Source organism: Panthera tigris, chromosome D1, assembly GCF_018350195.1.
Source record: "Panthera tigris isolate Pti1 chromosome D1, P.tigris_Pti1_mat1.1, whole genome shotgun sequence".
Taxonomy (NCBI): Eukaryota; Metazoa; Chordata; class Mammalia; order Carnivora; family Felidae; genus Panthera; species Panthera tigris.
In genome coordinates this window covers 61,366,996-61,379,714 of record NC_056669.1, presented here as the reverse complement: position 1 = coordinate 61,379,714, position 12,719 = coordinate 61,366,996, and the positions used below count along the sequence as shown (strand labels likewise).

General features: G+C 39.4%; 1 protein-coding gene across 1 annotated transcript; it reads right to left on the bottom strand.

Annotated features, from left to right (window-relative positions):
- Positions 1-11,716: 11,716 nt before the first annotated feature.
- Positions 11,717-12,719, bottom strand: LOC102950516 (olfactory receptor 52D1-like). The gene has a single exon (XM_007092214.3). It carries the CDS (start codon positions 12,676-12,678, stop codon positions 11,722-11,724), a length of 957 nt encoding a protein of 318 aa, XP_007092276.2. The 5' UTR covers positions 12,679-12,719; the 3' UTR covers positions 11,717-11,721.

Below are 12,719 nucleotides of genomic sequence, written 5' to 3'. Positions count from 1 at the left end.
CACATAAAATGATGAACTTTCTGTGAAATAATCTTTTTAGGTAAGAAAAATATTTACTGTTATTAACTTGTTCAAATATCTTGAAAGACTCTATCACATACAGTCTGCTGATTTTTCTTTCTGTTAATTCTTGTACTTGTCAATCATGTTTTGAGTTCCATATTCCAAAGTATTTAAGCATATTTCCAAGCTGATCCTTCACGACTTACCTCCTACACATCCTGTCCAGCATTTTTTAACTTTTAGTTGACTCACATTGATGGTTGTTCCTTGACTCTCTCGTTCATGCCTTTTCCATGCCTATGGAGTCTTCTGTCTTTATTTTCCCCTTCTCTTTTTTCTACGCTTCAGTGAAAGTTTTTCTGGATTCCAGATGCCATAACTTTCTTCTGTTCCTTAATGGTATTTTAATTTTTGATCCTTCAAATAGTTTACAAAATCCTGTTGGCTGAGATCATGCTTTTATGAAATTGTGTACTCTACACTGATCATGCCTGTGTCTGGATCTAGACATTTTGATCAATGTTCACTAAAGACTCAATTTTGATAACTTTAGTAAGATACCATTGACTTTGAAAATTCATAATATAATAATACAATCTATATTTTCTGTATTTGTAATGTATCTTATCTATATACAGTACACAACTTCATTTTATATCTCACCTCGAATGCTTATAAAGAGGCTGGGCCACCTAAATATGTTTACAATTGTCATGATTGAGTGTCTACGGTGGTTTGAGTATTTGTCAGGGTATGATAGAAGAAAGCAAGTGACATCAAACATTGTAGCTGAGAGAAGGCACTCCCTACTGTGGCAAAGCCAACCTGCATGCCTCCCAGTGAGATGGCTGGATACTGAGGCTAGATGGGAGCACCAAGTGCTGAAAAGGCAGATTAAGGGAGAAAATGGAGTGTCCTGGGGTTGTTCACAGAGAAGATATTCTGAGAAGGAATCTGGTTTTGTTGTAGAAGGCTAATTTTAAAAGCACATCACCTACTGAAAGGAAACCTAAGTAGGATATTGAGAAACTTGAATTTTAGACTGGATTCTCTAACAAAACTGATGTGTGATTTTGAACAAATCTTCCATTTCTTTGGGCAGTTTTAATTTAAAAAACCAATGACTCTAGTCATTCTTTCCTCTGAGGTCTGCTCATTATGTGGCATTGGAAAAATACAACAATCTATTTGGGACTTCTTTTTTTTCCATCTCTAAATTTGAAATGGCATCATGTGATTTATTACCTTAACAAAATTTATGTTTCAGCAAAAAGTAATATCCATGAGATTTATAATTTTGACACCCCAAATAATCACCCCCCCTTTTTTTCAACTTCTTTATTTCCTAACAGCCCTCTGGATAAAACAGAGTATAATCATCATTTGCACCCCTAATCAGTGGGAAGACAAAGTCCAGAGAAGTAAACTGATGTCATCCACATCACAAAGCATGCTAATTGCACAACTGAAATGAGGGGTCCTGATTTACGCATCCTGATTCAGAGTTTCAAGTTTTACTTTACCCGAATGTGCATAAATGTGACCAATATCTGAAATCCTATGTTTTTCAAACAAGGCACTTTGTCTAATATCAATTCATAAGGCTGTAATCACTTTATTTGTTACCTGAATAAGAAAGAGGTAAAGAGAATTAGGGAGCCTCTCCTGTTTGCACAGACTCTTTCACTGATGACCTCAACTGGCCCTGGGCTCAGCCTTGACATGAGCCTTGTCACTAGAGGAGAGAGGCTTAAATGGTGGAGGGCAGAGAGCTCTCTTTCTCTTCCCCTCTGTAGGGTTATTTGTAGAGAGTGTATTGTAAGCCCTGGGAAAGTGAATGGGGTAATTGCTGAAACACCAGCGATGTTCTGGTCTCAAGGCTGTAGAATGCCACGGCACCATGAGAACAGAGCCCCAAGATCCCCCACCCCAGGAGCCAGTCAGGGGACAGACCCACTGTAATTGCCTAGCAGTCCTTGAACTGCACACCTTCCCTGCATGCTTTCAGGTAAACACCAGATGTGTGTTTGGTCTATGTCTGGAGGCTCTTTGTGTTTTCCTCCCAGACTGTAACATTGTTTGATGTTTATACCTGGCGAACATAAAATAAAGACTATGTGCAGTTTGCTGCTTTTGCTGCCGCTGCTGTTTCTCTGGCAGAGGCAGCCCTGCACGTCCGCTCAATCTAACGTCCGCTCAATCTAACGTCCGCTCAATCTAAGTGTCTGAGAATATCTTCAGTGCGCGGCTACACCCTCTCTTCCCAGGCTATTCTTGCCCCTGAAGGAAGTTTTTAAGTGGTTATTGTAAGATAGTGGTACTTTGTGATATTCTGGGTTGTGAAGACCAGAAAAACTGTGGTTACAGAAGAGTTGGATTTATTCCCCCCTTGGGAAGCAATAGATAAGGATATTGAGGTAGTGACACTCTGGTCCACAATAGGGGCATTCTCCCCAAATTGTCCCAGGGTCTTGTCCTTGAGTCCCCCTCTCTGACCTAGACCTCAATTAGTTAACTCTGTGTTCTTTCCTTGATCATGGTTGTTGGAATCTGATTTCAAGACCATACCTCTGTGGTAGACACACACTTGCAGGCGGGGCATGCTGAGGTTGGAGCTGTGTTGGAGATGTCCTGAGTGTGAGGCTGTGTGGACAGCTCGTCCAGGGACAGCTTGTGCCGGAGGTGTGTATCTGGTTTTACAGTAAAGGAGGTAAAAGCTGTGTTTCTGTGCAAGTTTGGGTGGGTGTGGGATGAGGGAGCAGAGGGGGCTGAATGTGTAATCTGGGTTGAAGTAGCTGATCTTTCTCTCACCTGAGTTTTCTGGGCTCAGTGAATGTCTTCGGCTCAGCTCTATGGCCCAGCCTCCTCTGGTCAACGGGCTTGATAAGTGAGCTTATTTATTGACTCTGTCTGTGATGCTCAGGAGTGTAAAGCAAAGTGGTGACCTCCAGGGACTTGGTCCATGAAACACACTTTGAGAAAGAGAACAAGAAGGGGGGGGGGTGATAAAATGAGGAAGAAATAAGGAAGGAGAATCTTCCTTGATGACTTTGCCAGGAAAGTGGAAATGAAACATCCGGTATACTTTGTTTTATGTTTTATCCTGTCCTCTCATCTCTCTGTTTCTCTTTTCTTTCCTTGTCTCCTTGATTTCTTCTCTTTATTTCTGTGTGTCTTCTTAAACTCCCTCTCACTGTGAATAGACCAAAACTCCATGCTCATGGGCAGCAAATAAGGGTGGCAGGTACATGCATGCATCACTGTACCATAGGTTCACTTACAAAACGCAAATTCAAAGATCGAATTACCAAGAATTTTATTATGATGACAGCAGAGCTTTAAGGAGAGTGCAAGACCCTTCTGAGCCTGGGCACTGTGCAACTGTCCTCTGCCCCACTCATTAGCCTTGAAGCTGGGCCTGGCAGGAAATGATATCAGTGTTCTAAGTAGATCCCCTCAGATCGCTTAACTCATCCATCTCTCTGGTTCCCCGCGCCAAGGATTCCCTCTGTCAAAGCCCTTTCCAGGATTAACTGTATTTTCTCCCATAATTTAAGAGTAATCTACTCTCTTCCCTTGTAACAAGTTTTCTCCTCTCAAATTATTTCATTGTAATGGTCTTCAATCTTTTCATATGGGAAATTCCTAAAAGAATTTTCAAAACACTGCATTGCCTTCATACTCTATTTTTTTTACTTTTAAACATTTTTTTAATGTTTATTAATTTTTGAGAGAAGAGAGAGAGAGAGTAAGCATGAGTGGGGGAGATGGAGAGATAGAGGGACACACAGAATCTGAAGCAGGCTCCAGGCTCTGAGCTGTCAGCACAGAGCCCAATACAAGGCTTGAACTCAGGAGCTGTGCGATCATGACCTGAGGTGAAGTCGGACGCCCAACCGACTGAGCCACCTAGGCCCCCCAATTCCCTTCATACTTTAAGTTGACTGTAAGATTTATCATTAGAAGTTTAAAGTGTAGGGGCGCCTGGGTGGCTTGGTCAGTTAAGCGTCTGGCTTCCGCTCAGGTCATGATCTCATGGTCCGTGGGTTCGAGCCCCGCGTTGGGCTCTGTGCTGACAGCTCAGAGCCTGGAGCCTGTTTCAGTTTCTGTGTCTCCCTCTCTCTCTGCCCCTCCCCTGTTCATGCTCTGTCTCTCTCTGTCTCAAAAATAAATAAACGTTAAAAAAATTAAAAAAAAAAGTTTAAAGTGTAGAAAAAGATGTAATTTCTATTATAATGTAAATATTGGCATTTAAAAATAAAAGCCCCTTAGGACACTTTTTAATCTATCCTATGGAAACGTTATGCCCTAGAAGTTTACAACTCAACATTACCCATTTAAAAGTATATGAACAAGTTTTTCTTAACTGTCAGAAATTCGAAATTATTGCTCTGTCTCTTTGAAGTTGGTCCATTTTCCCACATGTGTATTTTTGCTTGAATATCTCATTATGATAACTCATATAATTGTAATAGTACGAGGAGTTATTTTATTTACTGTAACAATAGGCTCCAAATGTTAAAATGTTTTGTTATAACAATCATTATAATAATATATAAAAAAAACAATATAATAATCTTTATGTTTTGTAAATTATAATCATAGGACTAATTTGTTTTGGACATTGTATTCCTTAATGAGGTGGATGGAGTTTTGCTTTTTTCCAAATTACCTCATGTATTCACAAGTCAATATTGATTCAATGAAGTGGGGTTCATGCTTAGCTATTCTCAATTTTACTTTTATAAAAGTAAGCTGGGAGAACCCTTGGTTATGTAAGTAACGTAGTTGGGAGTGGAGGGAGTTTTGTTTCTGTGTTGTGGCAATTAAGCCATAATTGAGAGTAACTGCTGTAATCAGCAATGGTCCTAAGAGAGGAGATTCTGGCAAAGGAGAGTGACTTCATAGTGGGTACTCTGAGGAGGGGTTCCAGCCAGGCAGAGCTGGTATACATGAGGGACATGATGAGGTTGGTTCAAAGTAAGGGGCAATTTAAAATTGCCACTTGGAGCCTACTGTTTCTATTAGAATCAATTGCTATATCCAATGAAAACAGCAGATGCTTGGGTGACACTGACAGGAACAGAGTGTGCATAGAGAGTGTGGATAGACAAATCCCTTAGCCCTGCCCCAGCTCTCTAATGGGCCTCTACTGCCCTCTACTGGCAGAGTCTAACAGCCAGCCAGCAGGTGGAGGGAAAGTGTGGTCCCAACCTAGGCATCCCCAAGCACAGCACAGAAGGGTTTGAAGCTGAGAGACAATGGCTTAGCAATTAACACAAAAACCCTGTGACTCATATTTGTGCATGCATGTGTTATAAACTATATAAACTGGGGGACTGAGTATATATAAATCACATATAAAAATCAAAATCCACTTGTTTTGCTATATCTTACAGTAAGTATTTATTATTAAATGTAAGAGAAACATGTATCCCTAAGAAAACAGGAAACATTTCATAAGATTAAATAATTTTAGGATTGAGTATAACTCAAAAATATTTTATAATATTTATAAAAATAGTGTTTAATTGAATAATGCATAACTTTTCTAATGCACATCTTCACTACAACCAATCCCATATACACATGACTTAATTTTTTCATGTTTAAAAGTCATGTAGTGAATTTTGAAAAATATAATAGTTCATTAAAAATGTCAGTTTATTTACAAGTACTAAATGTAATAAGTCACCCATTTGGAATTATTATTCTTTCTAATTAGCAAAATAATCTAATAATAGATATTTAATTACGATTGCAAAAATGACCTGAAGTTAAACATGTGAAAAGCAATCCTTACCTTTTGAATCTTTCTTTAATTTTCTTTCATGTAACTCCCCACTAAGAACTATGACTTATTTAGCTTTAGATCGGGGAGGAAAGACGCAACACGATTCCCACTGCCCTGCTGATTTTTTAATAGTATATTTATATTCAGAATATACAAACACTGCCAAAATACTCTGATCCCAAATCATACGTGGCTCTAAAATAAATATGCATAACCGGACACAGCAAGCCGTAGTCAAGTGCATGGTGATTTAATGACTCATGAAGAGGACTTGCCTCTATATCCAGAATTGAAATTGTTCCCTTGCATGATGCCTAGAAGAGACAGAGGACTGGATGAGAAAAGTAGGCTTGAAGTATAAATGATTTTAAGAACACAGAATTTTTTCCACTATGCAATCATAATCCTAACAGAGCAAGAATGATAAAAACTTCCCACCAGAGATTGTTTGTCTGGCAGGGGAGGATTTGTCCTTCCTTCAGAGTAGCTCTCTGGCTCCTAACCTGGATAAATCTCACCATGCAGCCCCTCTGCTTCTATTTCTCGTAATGGGGAACGCTGTAGTAATCTGTTGGGGCTGCTGTGACAGAGTGCCATAGGCTGGATGGTTCAAACAATGGTCATTCATTTTCTCACTGTTCTGGACTCTAGAAAGTCCAAGAGAAAGGTCAGGTAGGCTTCAATTTCTGGTGAAGACTCTCTTCCTGGCTTGCAGACAGCACTCTGCCTTCACTTCACCTTTCCTCTGAGCATGAGCAGAGAGAGGGATCTTCTCTGGTGCCTTTCTTAGAAAGACACTAATCCTATCAGCCTAGAGCCCAAACTTTATGACCTCATTTAACTTTAATTACCTCCTGAAATGCTGTCTTCCAACACATTTACATTGGGGGTTAGAACTTCAACATATGAGGGTTATTTTATTTTATTTTTATTTTGTTTTATTTTTGGTGGCATACAATCATCTAGAAAATACTATGAATAAAACTCATAACCATCGACAAATTAACACAATGAATGAGGAATATCTCTGGCCTCAAACCTTAGCTTTATCCAGCAATCATTCTGCCTGCTCTGGTTAATTTCCTCTATTTCCCCACTAGGGGTCATCTCAAAAATTCATTGCACCTTTGGAATTGTCTGACTTATACTCAGGATGTAGAATATTTAGGGTTTGATGACTACTGAAGTGGATATGGGGAATGAATGAAAAAAATACGTGCAAAGGACACTTGCTCTGGATTAGACAGTGTAATTGTTAATTTTATGTGTTCTCTTGACTGGTTTCCATGGATACTGGATCGATGGCTTAACAGTTTTCTATGTGTGCTTCTTAGAGTGTTTCTGGATGAAATTGGCATTTGAATTAGTGGACTCAATAAAGCAGTTTGTCATCCCCAACATCAGGGAACATAATCCCAACCAATGAAGGTCTGAATAGAGAAAAATTGGGAGGAAGAAAAACCTAGGTGCTTCCTCTGTTTGCTTCAGGTGGAACATCATCTTTTCTGGTTCTTGGTACTCCTGATTCTTGGGCCCTCAGAAGTGGACTAGAATCTCTACCTTCAGCTGCTCTCGTTCGCAGGCCTTCAGATTTAGATAGCATTACACCACCAGCTCCCCAGTTTCCATCTTGCACATGACAAATCATGGGACTTTTCAGCCTCTACAATTATGTGAACAAGTATAATAAATCCATTTGTTTATCTATCTATCTCTCCATCTACTATCTATCTAATCATCCTATTGATTCTTCCTCTTCAGAGAAGCCGAAGTAATACTGATCAGCTACACAAATACAAAAAAAATCATGTCATTTATTGAGAAAAGTACTAGAAAAAACAAGTTTACATTCATATTTGGCACATGTTGACTTTGAATTATATGAAGAGTCCAACTGTAAATGCCAAACTATTACTTGAAAAGTAATTATAAATTATAACTAAAGATGTAACTTTGAAATCTGATGTTTTCCAAGATCATCTGGCGAGAATACACAGATCCAACATTGAAGCAGGCTGAGAAAGAGCATGGAGAATGTTAGTATTTAGGAGACAAAATAGGAGAAACATTTGTAATGGAAACTGAAGAAAGGTAAACATGGAAATAGGATGAGGACCAAAGACGTGTGGCAGTTAGTAATCCAAGAAAGGAAACACAATCAAGAAACCTGGAACAATCAACTGTCAGTCTCACAAGTGAAAATCCAGCACAAACAGTAATGGTGAGATCAGCAGTGAGAGTGGACACACAGTTTTATGGTACGATATTACTAAAATATTGTCCATGAGGGAGTGAATGAATCCCAGGAAAGAAGACATAAAGGAATCCTATGGCAAATAAGCATGACCTTGAGCAACAGATGGTATAGCAACTTGCACTAGGCTATAATATACACACTTCTTTTACTGCCCAATAACGGAAGAAGATTAAGTATTCTAGCCAAAAATCAGTAGGTAGAAGTAGAGAGATGAGTTAAGACTGAGACCTGAAGGATGATTCACACCTCAGTCGTTAGCCAATTTTGAAAGAAGGATAATGTGTATGCTTTAATGAATTCACAAGGAATATTTGGATTTTAGAGGGATCACTCTGTCAGCCAAGGGAAGAAATTGATGCATTCTGGCAGAGATGTGTAGGGAAAAATTAGGAGATTGCTTTGGTAATTCAGATGCCAAAAATCTACACTTGGGCAGCTATGGCATAAATGAAGGGGCAGGAATGTTTGTAGAAAGGCTATGAAACTTGACAACTAAATGTACACGGGGATGAGAGTAAATAGTCAAAGAGGAGTGGAAGATTTGAAACCAGGGCTGAGAATAGCAGTGCCCCTAGGAGAAAAGTGACAGGAAGATATATGCACATTTGCCTGTCCATCTGTGAAGTCAGAAGTTCCCTTCTCAGTCCAGAATTTCTGCCTAAGAACATCCACAACTGACAGGAGACAAGTTCTTTAATCTCTACCCTGTCTGTCCTATCATTGTCCCACAAAGGGAGTAGATGATGGTGAAGGAAAATAATATCTAACTCCTGCCATCTTGAAACCTAAGTAAATAATCCATAAGATACTCACAACTGCATAATGAGGAGGTTTGCAAGATATTTCTTTTCCTAAGGATGAGGAAACTAAGGTTTCAATCGTTGTTTAGATACCATCATCTACTTGATAAGTGGCTGACCTAGTATTCATAACAGGTCTGATCCAAAAACCACTTCCTCCCTTTTCCCTAATGTTTTTTTTTTTTTTTTTTTTTTTTTTTTTTTTTTTTTTTTGGCTCGCATGTCTTCCCCAGTAAAGAAATAATACGGAGAATGGTGGTGACATCTATGAAAATGGCAGAGTAAGGACCTTGGAAATTTTCTTCTAACATTGAAACAATGAGAAAATGGGCAAAAATGGTCTGAATCAACTTGTTCAGAATTCTAGACATTAAAGCAAGGTTTACATCTATTCAAGGAGATTGTATTTAGGAAAAATGATTGAATTTTGGGTAATATCAGTGGCTTTGTGTCATTCTAATATACTTTAATTCCCATTCCCTTAAAAAAAAACAACCAGAGTGCGCAGGGAAAACCAATAACCTGGTGACATCTAGAGGGAGCAGATTGGAGCTGGACTTCTTTCAAAATCTCCTTTCCTGAAAATTGTCCTTATTTGGTCTGTCTGATACTTCCTGTGAGGACCACTCTTGCAAGGCTGTCTCTGTTTGATCTGATCCTTATCTCTCTTAATGCAAACATCCTTTTTTTCATATGGATAATTGTCAAAAATAATTAAAGGCAATCAGTTAACATTGCAGCTTCCTATGATAGTGGGTAACACTTCAGGAAAGTAATAAATTAACCAAAAAGCTAAAAAGGAAAAGTTGAAGAATGAGATATTTACAGGAGCTTTCAATATTTTTGACATATCCCTGAAGTATAGAAGGCCATGTGCATGTCAGGGCTCTGCACATGCCCAGGACTATCTGAGAAAGCTGTCAGACCTCATCCCTGGCTCACCATGAGATTGTGCACAAGCAAGTCTCACTATGGGCATAGAGGCCCATAGTGAATGTCTAAGTGTTGGATTTGTGCTCCATCATGTGTATAGATTTCTGAGCAAAGACAAAGAGTTACTGCTTCTAGGTATGTAAGGAAATCTCTTTCCAATTATTAGCTGACCCCTGAAATAACTCAGCAGAGACATCAGTCGCTACACCTAATAAACAATTGATATTACAGAATTAATTCAGAAAATCACTAAGCAAATGCTAATCGCAATAACAACAACAAAGAGCAACAAAAACAAATTCTAGGGAAAGTGGAAAATGTGATTCACAGCGTTGTGCATGATATTATTTAAAATGTCTAGTTTTCATCAGGTTATGGGTCATCAAAAGAAACAAATGGCTCATACACAGGAAAAAATGACAAGAGAAACTGTCCCCAGGGAAGCCAAAATATTGGACTTAATAAACCATGCTTTAAATCAGCTATTTTAAATATACTCAATGAACTAAAGGAACTTGTGATAGTGATAATATCAGTAAAGAGATAATAACTATTTTTTAAAAGTCATACGTGAAGTCTGGAGTTACAAAGTACTATAATTGAAATTAAAAAAAAAAAAAAAACTTACCATAAGGCTCAACAGTACATTTGACAGTACAGAAGAAAGAAAGACCTAACATGAATATTGGTCAATGGAGATTATTCAGTCTGAGTAACTGAAAGAAAAAGCAGGAAGGGAAGTCAGCAGAAGTTCAGGGACTTATGAGACATCATCAAGAATGCTAACATATATGTATGAATGTATGAAAGGAGCAGAATGGACAGAGAGAAAGAAAAAGAAGGAATATTTGAAGAAATAACAGTTAAACTCTCCCAATCTGGTGAACAGTTTTAATTAACAGAATCACAACAAACTTCAAGTATGATAAATTTAAAAGATATATTTAGTTACTAAAATGAACAAGGGTTATGCAGAAAGGCACTGGGACTCTGAACATCCTTATATAACATCCTCTGAACATTCTGGGACTCCTGTATATCCTTAATAAGGGATAAATTTGTGGCTAAAAGAAGATGGACCTCACAATCAGAGGAGTGGATAGTAAAGGGGAGAAAACATGGTTTCAGTGAGCGCTAATTATATGCCAAGCAGTGTCTAAATTTATACAGCAGTTATATATCATCATAACAAAAATAATGTCAGATGAGATAATACAAAATTATTCTTAGATGAGTTAAAACTAAAATAATGTTTTGAGAAGTTACATAACTTTTACATGTTACATTTCTTTATTGAGCATTTTATGCTTCAGACAGTATTCTAAGCTTTATACATTCAGTCACTAATTTATTTTACCCTCACAACAACCTCAGGAGTTAGATATTATTATCCCCTTTATAGTTGACCTAAATAGGCACAGAAGGATATCGCAATAGCTCAAAACACAAAAATTAGTGAGTGGATAACTCAGTGTCAAGCCCAGCCCCTCTGATTATAGTCCTTATGATCATGTGCTCTTAATCATTGCTCAAAGGTTTGGAGTTCAATTAATATTCATTTCAAATGTTCTGGTTTGTGTTTATCACTTCACCTCCCAGTAGAATAATTCTACCATGAGCTATAGTATGAACTTCTGCTGGGGAAGCATTGCTTCTTGGCAAATTTTAGTCCCTACTGAGACGACAGAAAAATTTAATCTCATTCTGGGCAATTCAGAATTGATCAAGGGGCACATTCAACATCTTATTCAATGTATCCAATTTATGTGACCATTTCTCTTCCAGTACTTCCTACCATGTCACTCTGCCTCTCACATCACAGGCTTCCATCCATGTTAAAGTTCTAAACAATCATCCTTTACCTTTATCATTTACTTTATCTTTTACCAAGTATCATTTACCGTTCTTTATCATTTCCAACAGCCACTCAGAAGTCATACTGAGACCCTCCTCAAGTGAAGCAGTCTCAGGAGTCGGCTCCGAATCTCCTTGGTCCTAGCCCCATAGATGATCGGGTTGAGCACAGGAGGCACCAGCACGTACAGGTTGGCCAGAAAAATGTGCACATTCTTGGGGACTCGGTGCTGGCCAAAGCGGTGGGTGAGGAAGGAGAAGAAGGCAGGAATGTAGAAGACCAGGATGACCCCCAGGTGGGAGCCACAGGTACTCAGAGCCTTGTGCCTGGCATCTTGAGATGGAAGGCGGAAGACAGCATGGAGGATAAAGCCGTAGGAAATGGCAATGAGGATGGAATCCAGACCCACGGCCAACAGGGCCACAGTCAGCCCATAGACAATATTGACAGTGATGTTGGCACAGGCCAGGCGAGCGATGCCCATGTGCTCACAGTATGTGTGGGCCATGACATGGTGACCACAGTAAGGCAGTCGCTTCAGCAGGAAGATGAATGGGGAGACAACGGCTATACTACGGAGTATGCTGGCAAGGCCAATTTTGCCTATGACAGTATGGTTGAGGATGGTGGTATATCTCAGTGGGTTGCATATAGCTACGTAGCGATCAAAGGCCATGGCGAGAAGAACTGAGGACTCCAGAGCATAGATAGAATGGACACAAAACATCTGGGCCAGGCATCCACCAAAGGAAATCTCTCCAGCATGAAGCCACAAAATGGCTAATATCTTGGGCACAGTGGTGGAGCTGAGAGCCAGGTCGGTGAGCAAGAGAAGGCACAGGAAGAGGTACATGGGTGCATGAAGAGCACTGTCTGTCACAATGACCAGGATGAGGGCAGCATTCCCAGCCAGCGCTACCAGATACATGGCGCAGAAGGGGATGGCGATCCAGACGTGGGCCCACTCCAGCCCTGGGATGCCCGTCAGGATGAGTGTGCCTGGGAGACTGTCATCACTGATGTTGGAAGCAGGCATTCTGCTTGGTAAATAAAGGCCTTTATCCAAGGGGTAATGGA

Coding starts and splice junctions, on each gene's coding strand:
- LOC102950516 (XM_007092214.3), bottom strand. CDS start 12,678: ATGCCTGCTTCCAACATCAGTGATGACAGTCTCCCAGGCACACTCATC.